The 23,862-nt window shown below is 40.2% G+C and overlaps 1 protein-coding gene across 1 annotated transcript in view; it reads right to left on the bottom strand.

Annotated features, from left to right (window-relative positions):
- Positions 1-1,160: 1,160 nt before the first annotated feature.
- Positions 1,161-23,862, bottom strand: part of LOC112542117 (cell adhesion molecule CEACAM1-like) — a 35,994-nt gene continuing 13,292 nt past the window's right edge. Inside the window, exons 3-8 of the mRNA XM_088140203.1 lie at positions 22,018-22,386; positions 20,640-20,909; positions 2,970-3,230; positions 2,049-2,321; positions 1,378-1,620; positions 1,161-1,189 (exon numbers count right to left, since the gene is read on the bottom strand). Coding sequence (XP_087996329.1) covers positions 1,161-1,189; positions 1,378-1,620; positions 2,049-2,321; positions 2,970-3,230; positions 20,640-20,909; positions 22,018-22,386 — 1,445 coding nt within the window. The remainder of the gene's footprint in view (positions 1,190-1,377; positions 1,621-2,048; positions 2,322-2,969; positions 3,231-20,639; positions 20,910-22,017; positions 22,387-23,862) is intronic.

Raw genomic sequence — 23,862 nt, 5'->3', positions numbered from 1 at the left:
AGACGGTCATTTTAATACATAGTGATAAAGATTTGTTTTACAGATTTACTTAGGGTATTTAATACTGGTATGGATGAGTCCCCCCCAAGGACTCTGCTTTAGAGAGGTACAGATTTCAAAAATCAAAATAATTTCAAAGCAGATGAAGCCTCAAATAGGCTGCTGTTCTTGCATTCTCCTGCTTTGATATTTTCCATCAGAAATCAGAGAATAGAAGCCTAAAAGAGAAAATACCTGACTGTTAGGGCACAAACTTTGTTCCAAATTTTAGGGCACTGTTGGAAAACGCTCCGCTGGAAATATGGTTTTAAATACAGGTGAGGTTTTGAAAAATGTTCCCTGAGTTGTAGTAACATTGCCATTAAGGAAAAGAGGAGAAGTTGCACCTTGAAATGAGCAAGGCATACTGGGGCATCTCCCCTTTCTTTTGTAGTAAAGTTGTGTCATTTCTTATATAAGAAAGAAATTACAAAGAAATCAGTTCTGTATTAAGTTACCCATTCTGAACAGGTGGACAGTTAAGTATTTCATACTGCTGATCAAGAAGCAATAAATGGTTATTATTTCCAAACAGAAAGTTTAACTAAAGGTTCTTCAAAAACCACCAAGTCTTGGCCAGTTCACCCTGGGGATGCTGAAATGGCCAGCTCACAGTGAAATGGTCCAGAAGTCTCTGGAACGCCTTGGTTTGATAGCATCATCTGGGTGTTCCATGAAAAGTTAAGTGTACAAATACTGGCAATTCCAAAAAAAAAGAAAAGAAAAGAAAAAAAAGGATCAACAGAGAAACAACTCCTCTGACACAAACACAGTATGGTTGCAAAGCTGATTCCTCCCAGGGGACCAGGGGTGTCTGCAGGATATGGTATAAAAAGTCATGGTGGCCCCAACAATGTGGCCCCAACAAAGCTCCACCAGCTTTTTATGTGCACTGCACACACTACACAGATAAAACCTGGTGGAGCTTCCACTGCACTGTCATGGCCACCATGTTGACTGTTTTCACCCTACTCTGTGGACACCCCTGCTATGGGTCCTGGATGCCCTGCCCAGATACCTTGTGAACATCAAAACACTTGGGGAAGCGAGGGCAAATGAATGATTTCTGAATATTTTCTGTAAAACTGATACTTACAGCACCCTCATTGAGTTTCCATTCCTCATTTCCGTTTTCGGCTTTTGAACTTTCCTAAACAGAGAAAAAGAGAAACAGACCCCGAGGATTATAAGGGTTGCAACAATCTTCCTTCTGTGTGAGCCATCTCTGTATCAGCGACCATGTGTCTCCACCTTTTGAGGGGACACCTTCAGTCCCAAGGCAGGAACTCGTCAATCTTTCTGGTGACTGATCAGGAGCTTCCTGCTCTGTCTACTCACTTATCATGTCAATCTCCAAGGTGGTATTTCTCTTCAGGAAAGAGACCGGATTGATCACACGGCAAGTATAGTTTCCAGAATTCTCTTGGCTGATTTTCTGAAAGAGGATCTTGTCAGCCAGTTCCATCCCATTGTAAAACCAGGTATAAAATCCAGGAGGAAAGGCAGCAGCATTGCAAGTGAGCTTGAGTTGTTCTTGAGGGACGTCAATAGTCTCATTGATAATAGGAGGGTCAGGTCCATCTGGGACAAACATGCATGTGTATGATTATTTTTAAGCAGAAGAACATTCTTCTAAAAAACATCCTTGCAATCTTCTGAGGCACCACAACGAAAAACTGTTCCATTTCATTTTATTTAACTTGTCAGTTGAAAGGACTGCCTTAGTCAGCAACTAGACTGACTAGGAGGCCAACGGAAGAAAAAACAGAATTAACCCAGTTTCTGGGTCCTACACTGAAAATTGTATCATAAACTAACCAAATGGGCTAAGTTCATGCAATGGTAAGCCACTGAGAACTTAAATAGAATGAAAGGTTAAGGTTAAGTAACAAATGAAACATTTCCCAACTCTTAACAGAAATGCAAGGCAGACTGAGTAAAAAAGCAAAAATTGAGCTTATTGATCACTGGTTGCATGCCATGACTCAAGATAAGAAGATCAGACTTACAGATGATATCTAAGCGATAGGGGTTACTCTTATCAGAAGAGATGCTGTTGGAAGCATGGCATGTATAGTCAGCAGCATCACTTCGGTGACATGGGTTGAACCTCAGGGTCTGGTTGTTGTTTATCAAAGAGATGCAGCCACCTGAATGCACCACCTGGCTTCCTTTGGTCCAAGAATAAGAAACATTTTCACCTCTCGATGTGCAGCGCAAGGAGATCAACTTGTTCTCTATGGCCTTTGATGGACCAGTGATGGTGACCTGGCTTACACGACCTGCAGTGAGAGAAAAAAGGCAGATACTGCTGCAGGTCTCATCAGGAGAGTGAGGCCTTGAGTGACAAATTAAAAGCAAATTGCAGAAGAGGATAGGACTAATGGCCATAACATGGGAATATTGGTGACTAGAAGCTAACAGGGACTCAACTGCTGCTTGATTCTTCAGTTTGGTTGTCCATCTCATTGCTCAACCCACAGAACTTAGTTTTGATCTGGCAGTTCTTACATGCTAAGCCCAAATGGGCAACCTTCTCCCTATCCTTGTGGAATAACAGCTGGCATCTTCCTACCTCTTTCCTTTCTCAAGGAGCTCAATTGCCCACAGTTCTCCCAGTTCACTGAAAGATTGGCTTGTGTATATGTTTGTGTGTTGGAGGATTTGACAGGAGTGACTTCAAGGCCACATGCGTCCTATGAATTGTCCAAGGGATCTTAGGTCACCAGGACATGAACTCAATAAGCAAGTACAAAAACATCCCGAGAAACAAAACTCTGCTGAGAAGTCTCTCAGACAGCTTGCAGTGAAAGGCAGCCCAGCCATTGGTGATGGTGGGGGCAATGCTTGGGAAAGGGGTCCCAGCCACAAATGGCTGGCTGGAGCAGTGGCAATAGATAACAACCTTGTACCACACTCTGGTTACTCACTTTTCTCTAAGTAAATTTCCAAACTGCTGCTATTTCTTTTCTTGCGAAGGAGTTCATTTTCAGCCTGGCAGATATAGCTCCCCGTTTTGTCCTTTGTGAAATCTACAATGAATAATTTTGGCCCGGTATCTAATCGCTTTCCATTATGAAACCAAACATACTGAGGCTGGGGACAGGAATCAGCGGTGCAGGACAGCAGAACCTTGCTGTGTTCTTCATAGTATCGTTCAGTTGGCTGGATTTCAGGTGTATCTGGGCCATCTGGGGACAAAAACAGGAAAATTTGGGTATGAATGGAATACCTTCTCTCTGCTATTTTGGTCTGAAAGACCCTTTTACAGATTAGATAAAGCACAGGGATGATTATTTCAAATGAAAAAAATCCAGAAACAGCCACTTGGAGGAACTGAGAAGGAGTATCCCATGAAATCCAGGCACACTACACTGAGCTCGGGATGACCTTCCACATTCTTAATTCTCAGCTCCAGGACAGCCGGTCATTTCTACCCACTACCATTTTGGGGTTATCTTCCTTGTGAGATGGGCAGTGTCCAAATTTGAAATATCAATCAATCAATCAATCAATCAATCAATCAATCTTTATATACATACATACATGTTTGTGTCTATAATATGGGCTGTAGTGCTCATAGAAGCAAATGAAATTAAATTTTAAAAATAGGAGAGATTGTTGCCTGCTTGAAATATACAAGATGTACAGCAACACCCTTCAAACATATCTTCAATATAATAAAACCAGAGTTTGAAAGATAAAGTCAAGCAAACATTGTGCACCAAAAGATTGTGCCAGTTAAGTGTTTCTTTAAAAAAAAAAAAAACTTGGTAAAGCTCATGAGATCCATGTCATGATCCTAGGAGGGAGTCCTCATTCAGAAGAATAGCTATGGTAGATCAAAGCTCCCTCTGGCTCTTTTCTGACAATGGGCTGAATGCTTAATGCATTCACATGCAAGAGTAAGCAGTCTCTTAAATATGGGGCTCCCACACATTTGGGTTTTGAAAGCCCTGGTCTTTAAGGACTCAATGGGCCTTTGGACTGGGCTGCCTCACCAATGAAATCCCTGATGGGCAAGATATGTTTTGACCATCCTATCCCTGACGCAAATTTAGCTTTAACCAAAATGCCGAGAATGGACTCCCTTGGGAACTGCAGCTATGTCTGCGTTGGGGCCGGCCCTGTCGTTGGACGGAGTGAGGCAGTTGATGCTGGGCAATGGCAACAAGACGCTGCAGCCTCTCTTTATGGACCAGGGGTGGGCCCCACTTGGTCATTTAGTTCTGGCTGATCGCCCTGCCCTGTCCCCCACATTCCCCAGGTCGTCTTCAGAGAGGCTGGGTGTGGCCCACTGTTCCACCGCATTTACCGGCAGCCATAAATTCCCTTCCTTCTGACTTTTAGAGGCTGTTCCCCCACCCCTGGATGTCCTTTTCCCCAGTTATAGGTTCAAGCCTATTTTGAGTCAAGGCAGTGCCAGTTTAGTCAGATGCAATAAGGAAACAAACCCTCTACGAAAGACAAACTCTTTATGAGAAATGTACTTCTGTGCTGACCAGATATATTTTCACCCTTCTCCTATTTAAATTCTCTCTTTTTTCCCTGCACAGTATTGGGTCACTCTACTAAAAAAAATGACTTTCGTTTTCTGCTATAACACCAAACTTTCCTGCCTGTGGCAAGCTGTCATACTTTGCCTCAAGATAGGTCCGGCCCCATTTCAATCACCTGCTGATGAAGGTGGAGGATGAAGGACATCTCAGAGCAGTGGTGGAAGGGAGAGCAGAATTAAGGCGAAGCTAGAGATGTTGGAAGCCAAATACTTACAGAGAACGTTGAGGTTGAGAACGTCACTTATTCTCGTGCTGTTTGTGTTAGAAATTTGGCACTGATATCTCCCAGCATCACTCTTGATTACAGAAGGAATAAAGAGAGTCTGATTATTGTCTAAGAGCTGGGACTCCTTCTTGAAGAGTTCTCCATTCTTAAACCACTTAATGTTTAGGTCTTCCGATGTATTGCAGGTTAGACTACCTGAGGCAAATTCCTCAATGGAATTGCTTGGTTTGGCAATCACGTTGGGCTTGGGCAGAAATTCTGCAAACAGGAGAGAGATTGTTATTACCAGGAACTTTTGTGTCTGCATGGATGCGTTCATGTGGGCAGTGATAGAAATGGCGGATGAGATGCACCACCCGAAGCCCCATGGCCATGTCTTAATGGTGTCTTCTGGAGACTCCAGAAGGTGTTACAAAATTGTAATTTTTTAACACGAAAGAGGGGAAATGTTTATTGTTTATTAATTTATGGTCCAAAACCAAACCCTCAAACATGAAAACATGTACAACACTTTTAAAAAAAATCATATATATATATATATATATATATATATATATATATATATATGATTTTATTATTATTATATTATATAATATAAAAGCCCAAAACAGTCAAAGCTGCGAGAAAGGCACCAGCCAGTTCCCATGGGCTAAAGCTACAGATAAAAATGTTGTCCCCACCCTTGATAAGTTTAGAAATTGGTCACTGAAAACAAAAGCAGGAACAACCTTGTCTTGAGGAAAGTTAAACTTTGTAATAGTTGGAGTTATAAGTTTTAATTGCTGCTGTGTATAGAGTAGACATTTTAATAGATCATGGGATACAGGTTCAACCTCTGTATCTGAACATATACAAATACAATTTTTGTATGGGAGGTTGAGATGTTTTCCAGTTCTTGCCCTGATAGGTAATGCATCAATTTGGGCCAGAGAAAAGAAACTTCCTATGTGGAACATGCATGATCTTAAAAAAAATAGCTAGGGACTGTCCAGGAGTATGGAGCAATTCTTCTATAACAGAGATGGGAGATGTTGGCCCAATTTGAGTGGATATCGAAGTTCCAGATCCCTGGGATGAGTTCTGCTAAAGTTTTATTGAGGCCTAAAGTAAGTAAAGCTGGTATTGGCAGACCACAATATATCATGTCTTGATGAATTTGCCTTTGCAGGATGGATACGAATCAATCAGACAGGGTAAGATGAACCAAGCAGGTCTCCCAAATGATTTACTTTGCCTAAGACCTTAAGTGGCAGAGTCCACGCATTTTGGGGCATGGGCCCCAAAAGAGACACAGCCCAGTTAGAATTGCATTACAGCACTACAGGTTGAGTGAGGGATGTGTGCTCCTGTTTTAGAAAATGTAGCTTATACAGAGTGGACATCTTCTTATAGACATACACCTGGGTACCTTAGAGCAACATACTCAAAACTTTGGCCATGAATGGCTTAATGGCAGCTGGGACAAAATTATTCCCATGCCAGTTTGCAAATTTTGTAATTGCTAGAGATGATCTTCAGGCCTTTACAGGTTGGTTGCCCCAGCAGGTAGAGGATTGGAAGTAGACACCTGTATATTTGACACATTTCACCTGCTCAATAAATCTTTCACTTATCAACCATCTAGCTGAGTGGTTGAAATGTTTTCTTGAAAATACCAGGGCTTTTGTTTTTGGGTGATTTATTTCAAGGTCTTCTCTACTGCATTGGGCCAGTAAAGCTGTAAGATATCTACACAGTTCAACTATTTATAGAGAGAAAATGGCTGTATCATCTGCGTGTAACAAAATAAATATGGGATGATTGGCCAGAGAGGGAGAGTGAAATTCTGGGTTGGCAAAAACCTCAACAATTTCATGAATAGAAAAACTGAACAGCAAGAGAGCAAATATGCATCTTTGCTTGACTCCTTTACAAGTGGAAATAGGTTCGGTAAGGTCCCCATTGCTATTACCCTTGACTTGTATGGTAGGTGTATGACTTGGTGTAATCGTGTAATCAGTTTAAGGAGATGGGGATCAATTGCTGAGGCTGCTAGTTTTTTTCAGAGTTTCTCTTGAGATATAGGATCAAACTTGAGTAAAACTGGATTAAGCAAGATAATCCATACTAGTGATTAATAGCTTTGTCCAGCCCTTGCTCTAATATATTACGAACATGGGCTGGCTTTTATTTTCATAGTGAAGTTAATGTGTTACTTTGCTAGAGCAGAAGCTCCCATCTTCACCTGAGTAAATGGGTCAATCTGTCTGAACATGTTATGGCCCAGGGTCTCAGACAACAACAAGAAAAAAATGTATTAAACCATACCTACAACAGTTATGTTTGCATAACCTACATAAGAAAGTCCAGGTCCTCCTTCCATCAACATGTAGGTTGCAGAATCTTGGAGTGTTAAATGATGGATGGAAAGGGAACAATTTGAGTAAATGATCTCCCGTCCAGTGTACTGTGGTCCTTGTGTGGACCCATAGAATGGGAACCGGAACTGGATTCCAATTTCCTGCATTGTTTCTGGTGACAATCCCCTGGACCAGCTGCAAAGGACAATCTTATCTATGGGTTCTGGTGGGCTCAACATAACCTCCAGCATCTCCATTGGCTTTGGAGAATCCAACGTAATAGGAATAGTATCTTTGGCTTGAGCCAACCTGAAGCTAGAATGGAAAATGGAAGCTGCAGAACAAGAGGAAGGAGAAAGAGAGAAAAAAATGATTCTAAGCAAAATAAATTTTAAGCAAAAGGCCCATTTAATTAATTAATTTATAAGTAGAAGCAAACCTTTCTGGCAAATGGTGTTGCATGCTCATTTGCAATATAACAAACAGTCAAACCAATGCTATAACACGGGAAACGTTAGGAACAGACCTGAAAAATCTTTCAATTCAATTAATAAAAAAACAGTTGAGAAAAAGCTGATGGCATATAAAGCACGCAAATATCAGGTGCCCACATCATGTTAAATTATCATTTAAATATCATTTATTGAATAGATCACAGTTGTCTGAGTTCACAGAACATGCTGAACCAAAATTGAACAAGCTATATTATACAATGCAGTGTTCCTCAACCTTGACAACTTGAAGTTGTGTGGACTTCAACTCCCAGAATTCCCCAGCCAGCATGGCTGGCTGGGGAATTCTGGGAGTTGAAGTCCACACATCTTCAAGTTAACAATGGTATAATGTAATGTGTGAACTATATCATAGTAGCAAGTATAGATTTTTAAGACTAATGTCTTAGCTCTCTACCATTCCTGCCATGATTTGAATCAGCTGAAATTTGCCAAATAATCTACAAGGGCAGTTCCATATTCAGCATACTTCTTAATCTTGGCTGAGAAGTAGCAGTCTAGGCAATTGTGGTGGTACAATCTCAGAAGGACCTTGAGTGCTACAGTATTAGAAGGATAATCTCCTTTATACAAAATTGATGGGGCCTTTGACTATGTCAAAATAGTTGAAGTTCAAACCATCCAAGTTCTTTTTTCAGATGCTGTGGGTCTATCAGGTTCCAGCAAGTCATTTCAGTTTTAGATTTCTTTTCTGATCCAACTGTTCCCCAGGCAATATAGGGATTTTTTCCCCTACAAAATTATTTAATATTTGAAAGGATATAAATGAAAAGAAGAAGGAAAGAAAGATACAAGATATATAAGAAAACAGAAAATAAGGAACAGACAATTATAATGAACTTTAAATAATGAACTTTAAAATGAACATACTTGATTAGTGCAGTACAAATTCACTAACCCCTCCCCCCCAAACAGTAAATCTATTAGATCAATACTGAAAGGTAGAGATCAGATTAAAGTATGATTCTATAAGGAAGAGAATCCAAATACTAGATGTGGCACAAATCCATATAACATTATAATCCAAGAATTACAATTAACTGGATTACAATCCAATTAAAACCATATTCTACATCATATTTAAAGCAATATAGGGATTTAAAGCAGGGGGAGGATGTGTTTCACAAGCAGAACAAGGAGAAGGATAAAATACTTTTATCTAAACAAAAATGGAATCAGGTGGTATTTCAATACAACAAAGTCTCAAGGGTAGTCTTTTTGTTATTCTCTTTTGTGTTTCCTAGGAAGGCGACTAAACAGCTTAAAAATGCTTTGATAGATAGGTCATCATCTCTGCCAAGCAAGTCAAAGAAACCACCAGATCACAGCCTTTGCCAAAAAAAAAAAAAAAAAAAAAAACTATTGTGGTAGAATGAGAGGGTTAGCAAACAATAACTTGAGTTAGCTAAGGGACATATGTATTGTCAAGGCCATGGTCTTGATCATCAGAAAGGTTGAAAGAAGAACTATGATGCTGGAGAAAATTATTGAGAGCACGTCAGGCAGCAAGAAGATCAACTTGTTCAATACTAGATGAAGTAAAACCAGACAACTCACTGGGTATGCTAATAATCAAGCAAGAGCTCAACTACTTTGGATGCAATGCAGAGGCAAGAGTGGAGTCCTTGGGGTTCTCTGAGCTTGGTTGTTTTCTTGCAAATGTTTCATTACCCATCTCGGTAACATCTAGCATGAAGATGTTACCTAGACGGGTAACAAAACGTCTGCAAGAAAACAACCAAGAACCCCAAGGACTCCACCGTTTAACCCTGAGCTACATATATTCTCTTCCATTAGAAGTAAGAGTCTTTAAAGAAGATCCTGGTGCTTGCAAGAGTTGAAGGCATTAGAAAAAGAGGCTGGCAAAAGACCAGACAGGTAGATCTTATCACTGATATCATAAATCTGAGTTTACACAAATGAGGCGCATTTGCCTACTGATTACTCTGGCAAACTGTTGTCCATTGGGTCATGAAAAATGGGAACCAACTGAACAACCACTTCCTCAACCAGTTTGTATGTTTCTTAATTTTGCTGAAATGGTAGAAGGGCTTTATTGGAGATCAGTATTACACTTCTGGATGCATTATTCCTGCCCAATTTAGAACCCTGTGCAATCACAGTTCCTAACAATGTGGGAAACCTGTAATGAATATAGTTGGTCTCTGGTCCTCCAATTCATGCTGGAGAATTGATCATAAAGAGTGGGGCCAGAAACAGAAAGTATTCCTCAGGTTTTCCCAATTTTAATGGCCCCAGGGAGATACTGCAAATGGTTTGCTCTGAAATCCTTTTGGGAATGTGATTCCCACTTCCAGAATTCCACCCAATATGTGTTTTGTTTTCCTATTGAGTCTTGGGACTCCATAACTTCATTAACTGAAATGCAATCAATAATCATTACTGTCACCAAAGTCCTGTTTTGCAAAATAAGACCAGCATTAATATCAAAATGATAGAGCAAAGCTGCAAAAAACAGGTAGAAGCTTCCGGAATTCTAATTTTAATTTTATTAATAATCAGATTGACTATAGCAGCCCACTCCGATGGACTCTGGGCAGCTTACAAAATATAAAACTATATTAAAACCATTAGAAACATAAACAAACTAAACAAGACAACCCGGACCAAACAACCATTAAAATTGGAGACAATCCAACTTTCTACCCAAGCTGACATTGAGCCCCTTCAGACTATTATTTGAGGTTCTGATCCATACCTGCCCAAAGCACCATCCACAAGGAATTCTTCCATCTAGGTGACCTGCATACAACATCCATTGAGCAAGGTGACTTTGTCTGCACTGTATAACTGGAAGGTCTTCTGGTTTCTTGGCTCCAGAACCAAAATCTAGTACCACCAGGGATCTTGACCAAGCTTGATCCAACAGGAACTTGGCAAATGAGATCTGGCTGCTTCCTTACCTCTCACGTAGCCTTCTCATTGCTAACCAAAGAGGTGTGGCTAGATTCACAAACTGTAATGGGAAAGAATGAATATATATATATATATATATATATATATATATATATAGTACAATATATTTAGAACTAGTAGAGTTTTTATTTGCTAAACATGAGTCATATTGAGATGAAAGCATTATGACACGTTCAAGGCAGGTTACAAGTTACAAAACAAATATTCTACTCATAATACTGTGGATTTTTAAGAAGTGATTTATATCTTACTTTTGGGATGAATGGAGAAACAAACAGAGAGTTATTCTATGAGATACTAAATGGATGATTCTTCGTATTGTTGGAAGATGTTAAGAACATTCCCGCAAATGCTTCCCCATTTCAAAACAGTGCAAAGAGAATGAAATAAACGTTGCTATTAACTTTTTCTAACAATTTCTCTTCTTCCCATGAAGAGATAACTAATAACCAATAGTACATTCAGTAATAATTCAAGCTGATGCCTGTCACCTCTTTTTTTGAACAAGTACTTAAATAAACCAAGAAAATGTGGTTCATTGTGAGATCTTCAAAACTATTCTCCAGCAAATTAGCTTTCTCCAGATATGTTTTCTCAAATATTTGTTTAAAGGATTTTTCCTTTCCAAATTTCTATAGTAAGTTTTGTTTTTCTTTCACAAGGCTTATGTGATAGTCTGGCCCTACTGAATGCTTTTGAAGCATCCGGCACAATCCTCAGATTTGTTGATAATATGTTTATTTGAAAAACAGATCCCCAAATCTGTTTTAGATTAACAAACTGGATTTTTTTAAACGTGAAGTATTGAAATGCCATCTTGAGTGCGCTTAATTCTTAAAAACATTGATACAAGTAACATGTATCGTGGTTTGATGTTACAGTAGTCTTTGTAGTGACTGTCTTCCTGATCAACTAAGGACTGCAGTAACAAAAGATGATTCAATTGACCTACAATATTTCAATTAAGGTACAATAAAGCTTGGAAAAGAAGCATATTGTTGTTAGATAAATTTAAATGTCAAATTAAAATTCCATTACGTTGTCAAATTAAACTCTATTACGTAGTCCCAGGGCCACTCTGACTTTTGATCTGTATTTTTGAGAATGTTATCACAGCCAGTTAAAGAATCCAAAGCTAAATTAAAATTTCTTGCCACCTTTAAACTAAAAGGTTTAATGAAACATCTGTGCGTTGGTTACAATATGATGATTATTCTTAATTGTAGTCTGTACTGTTTTATGTTGGTTTTTTATTAGTATATTTTTAATGTATTGTTTGTTCGCTGCCTAGAGTTACTTGCTTAAGATGGGTGGCTATATAAGTTTAATTCATCTTTGGTTACACCATCAGAATTAATAAAAGTCAGCTGAATATATAACAATTAAAATTAAAAACATGACCTATTAAACTGGAAAAATTCTTAATGAAAATAGCAACTCTCTAGGCAGTTTAGAGCTTTGACAGATATGTATTTGATTAGTCCAAATCTAGGACAAGAAATGATTTTCTTCTGGGAGAGTGTGGGTCTCATGCAAAAACACAACTTCAACTTTCAGTGTGTTCAGTTTGTAAAAAAAAAAAATTCTCCAGTGAAGTAAAAATCTCAGACTTTTAATTACTAATTAAATAATTATTATTTAATAACAAATATTACACAAATTATTAATAATGCCATAATTCAAAATGTAAAATATCATACTTTTATATGGTGAGGATATGAGTGAAAGAAACAAAAAACAGTAACCAATGAACTGAAAAATTAAAAAAATCAACATACACCATAACATAAAAATGACAAAGCCATCTAATTTTACTAAAAATTCTTAAATTACTATAATTTAAAAGGGAAAGGAAATAGAGCAAAATAAGTCAGAAAAAAAAATTAAAAGGAAAAATAAAGACCAGGAAATAAATGGCAAAATTATATCAGTTTGGTTAGGGTGCTTTTTTTCTTCTCGTTTTGTGGGTTTATTTCTTTTGTATGTTGGTATTTTATATGTTCTGTTTTATTGTGTTGTTAAAGCAATAGCATCATTAAAACAAGGTCAGCCTTTTCCCGAATCAGATCAAAAGGCAAATTCATTATTTTCTTTATTTCTTTTCTCATACTTGTATTCCTTTTATCTTGTTAAACATTTCTTTTAAAAAATGATATCTATAAAACAGAAAAGCATCCCTAAATTTGATGTTCTTTCCTGAATCAGGGAATTACTAACTAGATTTCACTGGCAGACTTTTATTCTGCGCTAAGAGTTTAATTCAGTATTTCCCAACTGTTCGCTTGTCGGGAACTGACGCTTTCACGGACAATAGAGAATGCATTTTTAAAACTTTCACAAAAGCCAAGGTGTGCTTGGCTTAGTCAATAATGATTCTGCAAGCTCCAGTCCCAGCAGATGAAGGGGCCGTATTGGAGAAGACTAAAGCAAGCCGAAACTACAAATAAAACATTAGAAATAAAGCTGATGCATCACATCTCACTGTCGCTGATGGGGCCAACAGCCAAGATGGCCAGGATGAGGTCCCCGTGTGGGTTAGGGAGCACAGAATGCCAATTTGCAATTACTTCTTTGCAAATCTTCTCGGGGCGGTGGTGGGGAGACTTTCATTCTGGGCTGCTCCCCCCATCTTTGCAGCGCTCTTAAAGACCTTCCTCTGCATTCAGCTTTCTTTATAGGACTAGTCTGTGTTTGATTGCTGTCCTTTACTTTTGCTCTCGCTCCCTAAATGGCCTCTGCCATGTTCTTCTGTATTATGTTTAGTTACTTTATTCTTTGTATTGTGTATTTCTTCTCAATGGAAACGGATTCTAGATTTGTAGCAATGGGAAGTGGTCAAGTAATCCATGAAGTAGATAATAAATAAAGCAATGTGGTTTGCCAGATGTGATCTGCTGAAGATTGAATGATGTTGGGACAGAGATATTACTAATCTTCTAACTCAGTGTTTCTCAACCATGGCAACTTTAAGATGCGTGGGCTTCAACTCCCAGAATTCCCTAGCCAGCAAGGCTGGCTGGGGAGTTCTGGGAGTTGAAGTCTACGCATCTTAAAGTTGCCAAGGTTGAGAAATACTGTTCTAACTTATCAAACTGGTGGGTGATTCAACTCTGTCTGGGCGCCAGCAAAATTCTTTCTAGGTGATCTTCCATCCTGCAAATAGTCCTAGAACTGTGCCTCAATATTTGGAGATGAGGCCATAATGGGCTTTTTCTTAAGGTGCAAGAAAGGACCAGCTCATGGGAATTTCAAGCAGTAATTTGTAATTTTGTGACCGTAGAGTTAAAATCCAAGACATCTAAAGGAGACCAGACTGGGAAAGGCTTCCATATCAGAAGAACATGAGTTTGGGCCTTCAGGAATCCATAGGCATGTTTTTGATCCTGTTAAGATTTCTTTTATGATGCAGTCTAGCTAATATGAAGGTGTACGTGACTGACCCCCAACACCATGAAATCAAGAGAACAACCATATTGTACTTTGATGCTGACAACAACAACATGACACAACGCCAACAGGTCAAAGGGAATGATTTATTGAATACAAATTTCCGTACTTCTCAATACATTTGAATAACTGCACACATTCTTTCATTGGAGAAATGGAAATGATACTTGGGTATTGTGATACTCGATTTTTATAATCTTAAAGAAGAGCCATTCTGCGGTGATCCACGTAGAAATGAAAAGGATCGATGATTGAAACCATCTTTAAAAATGCCATTAGGATGATTAGAATAGTATGCCTTGAGAAAAAAACCCCTATCATGTCATACATAGTTATAAAGACTTGTTTTACACACTTATTTACGGCGTTTAATACTTGCATGGGTGAGCCCCAAAGGACTCTACAAGGTGGTTTCAAAGTAGATTTCAAAAATTCAAAACTTAAAATAATGTAAGAGCAGATGAAGCATCAACTTGCATCAGAAATCAGAATGGAAACCTAAAAGAGAAGATATCTGATCATTAGGGCACAATTTTTGTTCCAGGTTCTGGGGCACTGTTTGAAAGTTCTCTTTTGGACATTTGGTTTTAACTACGGGTGGGAGGTTGAAAAATGTTAAGTACCCTGAGTTGTAGTAAGATTACCATTAAGGAAAAGAGGAGTAGTTGAAACTTGAAAACAGCATGGAATAATGGGGCATTCCCCCTTTCTTTTAAAGGAGCGTCACTTCTTCTATAAGAAAGAAATGACAAAGAAATCAGAAATTGAGGCACCGATTGTGCTGGACAGGAAGTTATGGCTCTCAGTAGAAGAGAAGTTTATCTCAGGCCATTCAAAATTCAACATTGCTTTGTAAGTTCACACTGCAGATGCTGAGATTGCTTTATGGGGGTGTGAAGTCAGCCAAATCAGTACCAAAAAGGCACCGGGGGGGGGAGGGGGGCGGGAAGCACAGAAACTGCTGGATATTCCATGAAAAATAAGTGTACAAATAGTGGGAATTCCCCAGAAAAGGATCAATAGAGAAAGAATTTCACTGACACAAACACAGAATAGTTGGAAAGTGGATTCCTCCCTGGGAGGCAGGGGGGGTCTGTAGGATATCATATAAAAGTCAAGATGGTGGCCCCAACCGTGTGATCAAAGCTCCCTTGGTTTTTTATGTGCGTTGCACACACTACACAAATTAAGCCAGGTGGAACTTCCATTGCACTGTTGTGGCCACCATCTTGACTGTTTTCACCCTACTCTGTGGAGACTTCTGCTGTGGGGCCTGGACACCCTGCCTGGATACTTGTGAACATCAAAACACTTGGGGAAATGAGGGCAAATGAATGATTTCTGAATATTTTCTAAAACCGATACTTACGGCACCCTCAATGGCTTTCTGGTCCTCATTTCCGTTTTAAGCTTTTGAGCCTTCCTAAAGAGAGAAAAAGAGACCCCAAGGATATTATAAGGGTAATTATTACTGTCCTTTATTATACTACTGTCCTTTATTATATTACTATCCTTTATTATAGGGGTAATAATATATAAATATTATATATTTAATGTATTTATTATACTACTATACTTTATTATATTACTATCCTTTATTATAAGAGTAATAAAAGATATTATTATCTTCCTCCCATGTGAGCCATCTCTATCAATCAGCAACTCTGTGATACCATCATTTGGGGAGACACCTTCAGTCCCAAGACACGAACTCCTCCATCTTTCTGTCAACTGACCAGGCGTTTCCTCCTTTCTACTCACCTATCATGTCAATTTCCAGGGTGGTCTCGCGTGTCACCCCCGAGAGGGTATTTATCGCTCGACAAGTATAATTTCCAGAGTTCTCTTTGACGATATTTAGACTGAGCATCGTGGGTCTTTCTGGAACTGGGTTCCCATTGTAAAACCATATTTTCTCTGTGTCAGGAAAGGCAGCAGCTTTGCAAGTTAGATTGAGTTGCGCCCGTGGCAAGTCAATTGTCTCATTGATGATAGGAGGGTCAGGTCCATCTGCGACAACATGCATATTATTTTCAAGTACAGAAGAACATTTTTTAAAATCATGCCCTTGCAATCTTCTGAAGTACTACAATGGAGAACTTTTTCATTTTATTTTGTCTAATGTGTCTTTGGAAGGAACTGCCCTGGATATCCCCTAGACCAGTGTTTTTCAAACTTGGCAACTGCAAGATGTGTGGACTTCAACTCCCAGAATTCCCCAGCCAGCATGGGTGGCTAGGGAATTCTGGGAGTTGAAGTCCACACATCTTAAAGTTGCCAAGTTTGAAAAACACTGACCTAGACTAACCAGAAGGCCAATCTTGGAAAAACAAAATTAACCCAGATTTTGGGTTCTATACTAACCAATGAACCCTAAACTAAGAAATGGGCTGGGTTCATAAAATACGCTAAACTACTGTACCCCCCCAAAACAAACCAAAGTTAAAATGAACTCAGCCTAGCATATTATTTGAATGTAGCCAGTAGGTTAACAAATGATCTGTTTCTTGGGCCATTTAGAAGTGCAAACTTCAACTCCTACAATCCCTACGCTGAGAATTTAGTCTGTTCAAAGGATGAAGGTTGGAAGACTTAAGGATAGAGAGAGATGGCAAAAAGTATACAAACAATGTAGCCCATGCATTTATCTTATAACTGGAAAGCTTGTGAGGTAGGGAAGCCTCTATTTCTGGCCTGAAATCAGTCCCCGGTCTACTAGTTGCTGACCCTCCTCCTAGTTTCTTCAACATCCCAGAGTAAAAAGGAATGAAAAGTTTCCCATCTTTTAACAGAATTGCAAGACAGAGTTGGTGAAAAAGCAAAGTGAGCTAAGTTGACCATATAATTCACTGGCTGCATGCCATGACCCAAGATGAGAAGATCAGACTTACAGATGATATCTAAGCGATAGGGGTCACTCTTATTGGAAGAGAAGCTGTTGGAAGCATGGCATGTATAGTCAGCAGCATCACTTCGGTGACATGGGTTAAACTCAAGGTTTTGGTTGTTATTTGTCAAAGAGATGCGGCCATCTGGATGCACCTCGTGGCTTCCTTTGGTCCAAGAATAAGAAACACTGTCACCATTTGCTGTGCAGTGCAATATGATCGACTGGCCCTCGATGGCCTCTGGTGGACCAGTGATGGTGACGTTGCTTACACAACCTGCAGAGAGAGAAAAAGAGCAGATGATACTGCAGGCCGCATCAGGAAAGTGAGGCCTTGAGTGACAAATTAAAAGCAAACTGCAGAAAAGGATAGGACTAATGGCCGTAACATGGGTAAATCAGTGACTGGGAGCTAACATGGACACAAGTGTTGCCAACCTGAGGGATTCTTCAATTTGATTGCCTATCCTGATGCTCGACCAAGCGAACTTAGTTTTGATTTGGCAGTTCTTGCATCAAGGCCAAAGCTGGCAACCTTCTCCCCATCCTTGAGGCACACATAGAAGTTGCTGGACAGTTAGAATCTGCGTGCCGTGTGGAGTAACAGCTGGCATCTTTCTACCTCTTTTGTTTTTCAAGGAACTCAATTGCCAACAATTCTCCCAGTTCACTGAAAAATGTGTGTGTGCTTGTGTGTTGGGGGACTTCACAGGAGTGACCAAGGCCACATGCACCCTATGACTTGTCCATCTTAGGTCACCAGGAAAATCATGAATGGTGGGACCTGGAAGATTCCATGAAATAAGAAGTGGCTCTTGCCAGAGGGTTGAGCTGGGAGGGAGAATGATCTAAATTAAACAAGTAAAAGTCATCCTGAGAAATAGACCTGTGTGACTAGTCTTTATGGTCATTCCCAGGAGAGCTGGCAGTGCAAAGCCACCCAATCTTTGGCAGGGGGACAACGCTGGTGGAAGGGCTGTCAGCCACAGATGGATGGCTAGATTGGTGGCAATGGATAGCAACCGTTGAGCACGCTGCAGGTACGTACTTTTCTCCAAGTAAAGCTTTTGAACAGCGCTTCTCTTTCGGAGGTTAAGGAGTTCATTTCTGGCTTCGCATGTATACTCCCCAGTGTTGTCCTCAGTGAAATCTTTAATGACTAATGTTGGCCCGGTTTCTATCTGCTTTTTATTATGAAACCAAACATACTGAGGCTGGGGAAATGAATCAGCTGAGCAGAAGAGGATAATGACGCTGTGTTCTGCATAACATATTTCAGTTGGCCGGATCGTAGGTGTATCTGGACCATCTGGGGAGAAATAGATAAGACAGGTAAATTTGGATGTGAATGGAATACCTTCTCTCTGCTATTTTAGTCTGAAAGACCCTTTCACAGATTAGATAAAGCACAGGGATGATTATTTCAAATGAAAAAAATCCAGAAACAGCCAATTGGAGGAACTGAGAAGGAGTGTCCCATGAAATCCAGGCACACTACACTGAGCTCGGGATGACCTTCCACATTCTTAATTCTCAGATCCAGGACAGCCGGTCATTTCTACCCACTACCATTTTGGGGTTATCTTCCTTGTGAGATGGGCAGTGTCCAAATTTGAAATATCAATCAATCAATCAATCTTTACATACGTGCATACATGCTTGTGTCTATAATATGGGCTGTAGTGCTCATAGAAGCAAATGAAATTAAATTTTAAAAATAGGAGAGATTGTTGCCTGCTTGAAATATACAAGACGTACAGCAACACCCTTCAAACATATCTTCAATATAATAAAACCAGAGTTTGAAAGATAAAGTCAAGCAAGCATTGTGCACCAAAAGATTGTGCCAGTTGTTTCCTTAAAAAAAAAAAACTTGGTAAAGCTCATGAGATCCATGTCATGATCCTAGGAGGGAGTCCTCATTCAGAAGAATAACTATGGTAGATCAAAGCTCCCTCTGGCTCTTTTCTGACAACGGGCTGAACCCTTAATGCATTCACATGCAAGAGTAAGCAGTCTCTTAAATATGGGGCTCCCACACATTTGGGTTTTGAAAGCCCTGGTCTTTAAGGACTCAGTGGGCCTTTGGACTGGGCTGCCTCACCAATGAAATCCCTGATGGACAAGATACGTTTTGACCATCCTGTCCCCGTCATTTTAGCCAAAATGCCGAGAATGGACTCCCTTGGGAACTGCAGCTATGTCTGCATTGGGGCCGGCCCTGTCGTTGGACGGAGTGAGGCAGTTGATGCTGGGCAATGGCAACAAGACGCTGCGGCCTCTCTTTATGGACCAGGGATGGGCCCCACTTGGTCATTTAGTTCTGGCTGATCGCCCTGCCCTGTCCCCCACATTCCCCAGGTCATCTTCAGAGAGGCTGGGTGTTGCCTGCTGTTCCGCCACATTTACCAGCAGCCATGAATTCCCTTCCTTCTGACTTTTAGAGGTTGTTCCCCCACCCCTGGATGTCCTTTTCCCCAGTTATAGGTTCAAACCCATTTTGAGTCAAGGCAGTGACAAATTAGTCAGATGCAATAAGGAAACAAACCCTCTACGAAAGACATAAATTCTTTATGAGAAATGTTCTTCTGTGCAGACCACACACATCCATAGCCTTTTCTCCTTTCCCTTCTTTTCCCTTCCTCTTTCTTTCTCACAATACTGGTTTCTTTATGGAGAATTTAATCCAGGACCAGGCTATTTTCCAAAGAGTATATTCTCCATCTGTTTGTTTGTTTTACTTATGAGAGGGGACATCCAATGTGTCACAAGAATTGTAAGATTTCCTCTACAGAACCCGCGATTCAAATAATGGTTCTGTAGATGACATTTAAAATGAGCGAAATCTCAGGAGATCACCAAAGCTTACAGAAATAATGCGACATCCTAGAAGTGATTTAGCATTCTTGTGGGATTGGGGCTCCGCTTTTTAGATGCCATGCAATACATACCTGGATGCATGGCATCTCATCTCACGGTAAAAGAAATGCAGTGGGAAGGATCCATACAAGGAAACAAGAAGTAAGCAGCAGAAAGTAAAAGGGCTTTTTTACTTCAGGGTTGGATCAAGACATTGGGCTGACTCACATTCAGATTGATTCATCGATTATGTCCATCAAGTTGGTTTTAACTCTTGGCAACCACGTAGATAGACTTTCTCCAGGATGACCTATCCCCAACCTGGCCTTCAAATCATTTAATAGTACACCCATCACCACTGTAACTGTAACCTTGCTGCTGGTTGTCCTCTCCTTCTCTTCCCTTCTACCTTCCCCAGCATATATCCTCATCTTCTCCAGAGAGCTAGGTCTTTGCATAATGTGTCTCAAATATGATAATTTGAGTATGGTCATTTGTGGCTCGATTTATTTTTTTCTATGATCCATTGGTCTGCCTCCCTTTACCCAAATCAACATACATTTGGTGTGCAAGGCAGAAAATCTTGCATTTGTCTACCTGCTTTCTTGGTAGTAAAAATAAAGTCACAAAATAACAACCCAACCTCTTCTTTTTCTTATAGAACACCAGACATCTGCTGCCCGAGGCAATCTGGTGTCCTTTCTCTCAAGCTAGGTCCAGCCCTACCTCAAACACCTACTGAGGGATGCAGTTGGTACAGGATGACTCAAGGCAGTGGAGAACATGAGAGAAGGATCAAAGCCAAGTTGGAGGTGCTGGACCCCAAATACTCACAGATCACACTGAGGTATACTGGATCACTTGTTACATTGCTGATTCCATTGGAAACAAAGCACTCATAACTCCCAGTGTCATTCCTGGTTACAGACGGAATGGAGAGTGTCCGGTTATGGTCTGTGAGATGGGCGTCGTCACTGACAGGTTTTCCGTTCTTAAGCCACTGAACAATTTTTGTGATGGTTGTATGGCAGACTAGCTGAACGGAGGCTTTTTCCACAAGGAAAGGGCTTGGAAAGACTGTCACATCTGGCTTGGGCAGAAACTCTGCAGACAGAAGAGAGATTATTATTATTATCACCAAACTATGTCCAGTGGTGGAAACAAGAGTGTGAGATGTACAACCTGAGGCCCTAAGGCCAGAGCTGGATTTAGGCATAAGCTAAATGCATAGGTGTCTGAAGGGGCCTCTTAAAATTTCAGATTCTTTTTCATTTGTTACAATTTTAGCACTTGCCAAATAGAGCCTCTACAACTTCCCACAGCTTAGAGCCTCATCATGTCTAAATCTGGCCCTTAGGTCTATATTCAACCCTCAAACATCTCAGGTGAGGCTCTCAGAGACTCCAAAAGTGATTACCAAATTGTAACCTGCAATTATTTGTAATAACTGGGGGATAATTTTATTACATTTGAAAGTCAAGTGAATAATATTTATTTTCGTCCTAGTCCCACTCATGACATTTTGGAGCACAACCCTGGCATATCACCCAACCTGTGGCCCTCAAGGCAGGACACAGTTGTGCATCCTTAGATGCTCGTTCCATATCTTTTGCATGGGAACAAATGGTATTGATAGGGATTTTAAAATAGCTACATATTCCACCTTCCTCCCATGTGGACCTCCCATCTCTACTATCTTGGCACTTCTTCATCTCAATCATCCCTGATTCCAGAAAGATCACTATGAAGGCCTAGGTCTTCTTTCTGAAACTAGCTTTGTCAGGTGGCAAGCTGGCCCTTGAAGATAATGCTGTAAAAACGGTTTGAAAGGCAAAAGTCAGCCTTCTTCCATCTGGCATGTTTCACATATATGGGATTACAGTCCTCACCTTCCCAAGCAATGAGCCAGTAAACTTGAAAGAAAGTGGATTCAACAGAGAAAATAGCAAGATAATCTGTACTAGCATTATATAACCCCATCCAGCTTGCTGTGGTGATATAGTTCAAATGTGGAAAGTCTTTGCATTTTATAACTATATTACAATAGATATTGTTTTATATTTTCATAATGAAGACTGGTTGATGCTAAAGCAGAAGTCCTCATCTTCAGCTGAGTCAATGAGTCAGTGCTTCCACGTGAGTGATGGTACGGGGGCTCTGAATGGCCACCCCCCCCCAAAAAACAAAAAATAGAAGGGGTAGTAAGCCATACCTTGGACAGTGAAGCTTACATTTCCTATATAAGAAGCTCCAGTTCCTGTTTCTTTCAGCTTGTAGTTTGAAGCATCACTTAAACTTAAGTTCTGGATGTGAAGGGAGCAATCTGGGTAGATGGTTTCCCGTCCAGTGTATGCTGGTCCTGTTTTGTTCGCATCAAATGGAGGCTGTAACCCCCTCGTCATGATTTCGACCCATTCGCCCTCTGTTGACTCACGGTACCAGGTGCAGAACAAAATATCATCTGTGAGTTCTGGTGGTTTCAATATAACCTCCATCTTCTCCATTGGATTTGGAGGCTCCACTTCAATAGGAATTGTAACTTCAGTTTGTGCCAGGCAGAAGCTAGAATGGAGGATGGCGCCTGCAGCATGAAAGAAAAAGAGAGACAGAGGGAAGGAAAATATAGATTCTAAGTAAAATACATTTTGTCAAGCAAAAGACCCTTTCTAGTATTTATTTGCAGAAACAGTTTCTGGAAAATACTTTTGCACTCGATCACAGTGTTGCAAATTCTCAAACCGATAAAGCCATCCTTAGTATCCTGCAGGAAAAAATTAGAAAAATGCATCAACCAATTTTTTTTTTGTGAAAAAGTGGAAGGAAAAAAACCCACCACCAATGTAGTAGAAACCTGAAGGAATTTAAAACACACACAAACATCTGGTGCCCACATAATTCTGTTAACGATGGTTAAGCCCCTGTTGCCTGGTTCATACGACACGCTACTCCAAAATGAAACAAGCTATAGCTTAGCAGAACAGGGTCAATTACACCATAGGACATTATCCTGGCTAACTGTTAATAATGAAAAACATTGATTGCATTCTGAGACATGGTGGAAATACATGCCTTTAAAACTGATGCATTATCTCATAATATTTGCTGTTATGCCCCAGATCAGTTGAAGTTATAGGGGCAAACCCATGGTAGCACACTTCTTAATCTTGGCTGGGAGGCAGCAGACGTGATGGGCTGTGAGAATAACCTTGGGGAAGAGGAGGACCAAGGCAATGGTCAGATGAGAGATATCTTAAAGCAGGAATGGAATTTGAGAGTCTCAGACTGGACCCTCCCTAGTTCTCTTTAGGATAAAGGCAGGGGGTGGGAAGGTACATAAAGAATTGCAAGATTCTGTCACTGTAACCCTATAATCAAAGTAGTTTGAGTATTCATGACTTTGGTGTTTAAGTCTGGTCTACCAATAGAGGTGAATATGTGTAGCTCAAGGTTGAACTGTGGAGTCCTTGGGATTCTCTGAGCTTGGTTCTTTTCTTGCAAACGTTTCATTACCCGGCTAGATAACATCTTCAGTGCTAAAATGGCACCATTTTAGCCCTGAAGATGTTACCTAGACGGGTAATGAAACGTTTGCAAGAAAAGAACCAAGCTCAGAGAACCCCAAGGACTCTACAGTCTGGTCTACCTTGGAGGGCTGACAGCAGCCTAGGCAGTCATGGTGGTACAGTCTCAGAAGGAACTGAAGTGCTACAGTCTTCCATGAGACAATCTCCTTTAAACAAAAGCGATGCAAGTCAAGGAAGGCTACTTAGTCAACCAGTCTGCATGTTTTTTAAAAATTTTGCTCAAATGGTTTATGGAAGGTCTATCTTGCACCTACAGATGCACCATCTGCTCAATTTAGAACTAGGAAAAATCATAGTTCCTAAGAGTGTGGGAAGCCCATAATGCATCTAGGTGATCTCTAGTCCTCCAAATCATGTTGGAGAATTGAATTTAAAGAGTGGGGCCAGAAACAGAAGCTGTTCATCACAATTTCTCAGTAGTAATTGCACAAGAGAGACATTGCAATAGATTTGCTCTGAAATCCTTTTGGAAA

This window comes from Python bivittatus, unplaced genomic scaffold (genome assembly GCF_059951505.1).
Source record: "Python bivittatus isolate LINGU-HERP-01145 unplaced genomic scaffold, Pbiv_v1 ctg000310_np1212, whole genome shotgun sequence".
NCBI classification, from domain to species: Eukaryota; Metazoa; Chordata; class Lepidosauria; order Squamata; family Pythonidae; genus Python; species Python bivittatus.
The sequence above is the reverse complement of the archived record's forward strand: the minus strand, read 5'-3'. Positions and strand labels throughout refer to the sequence as shown.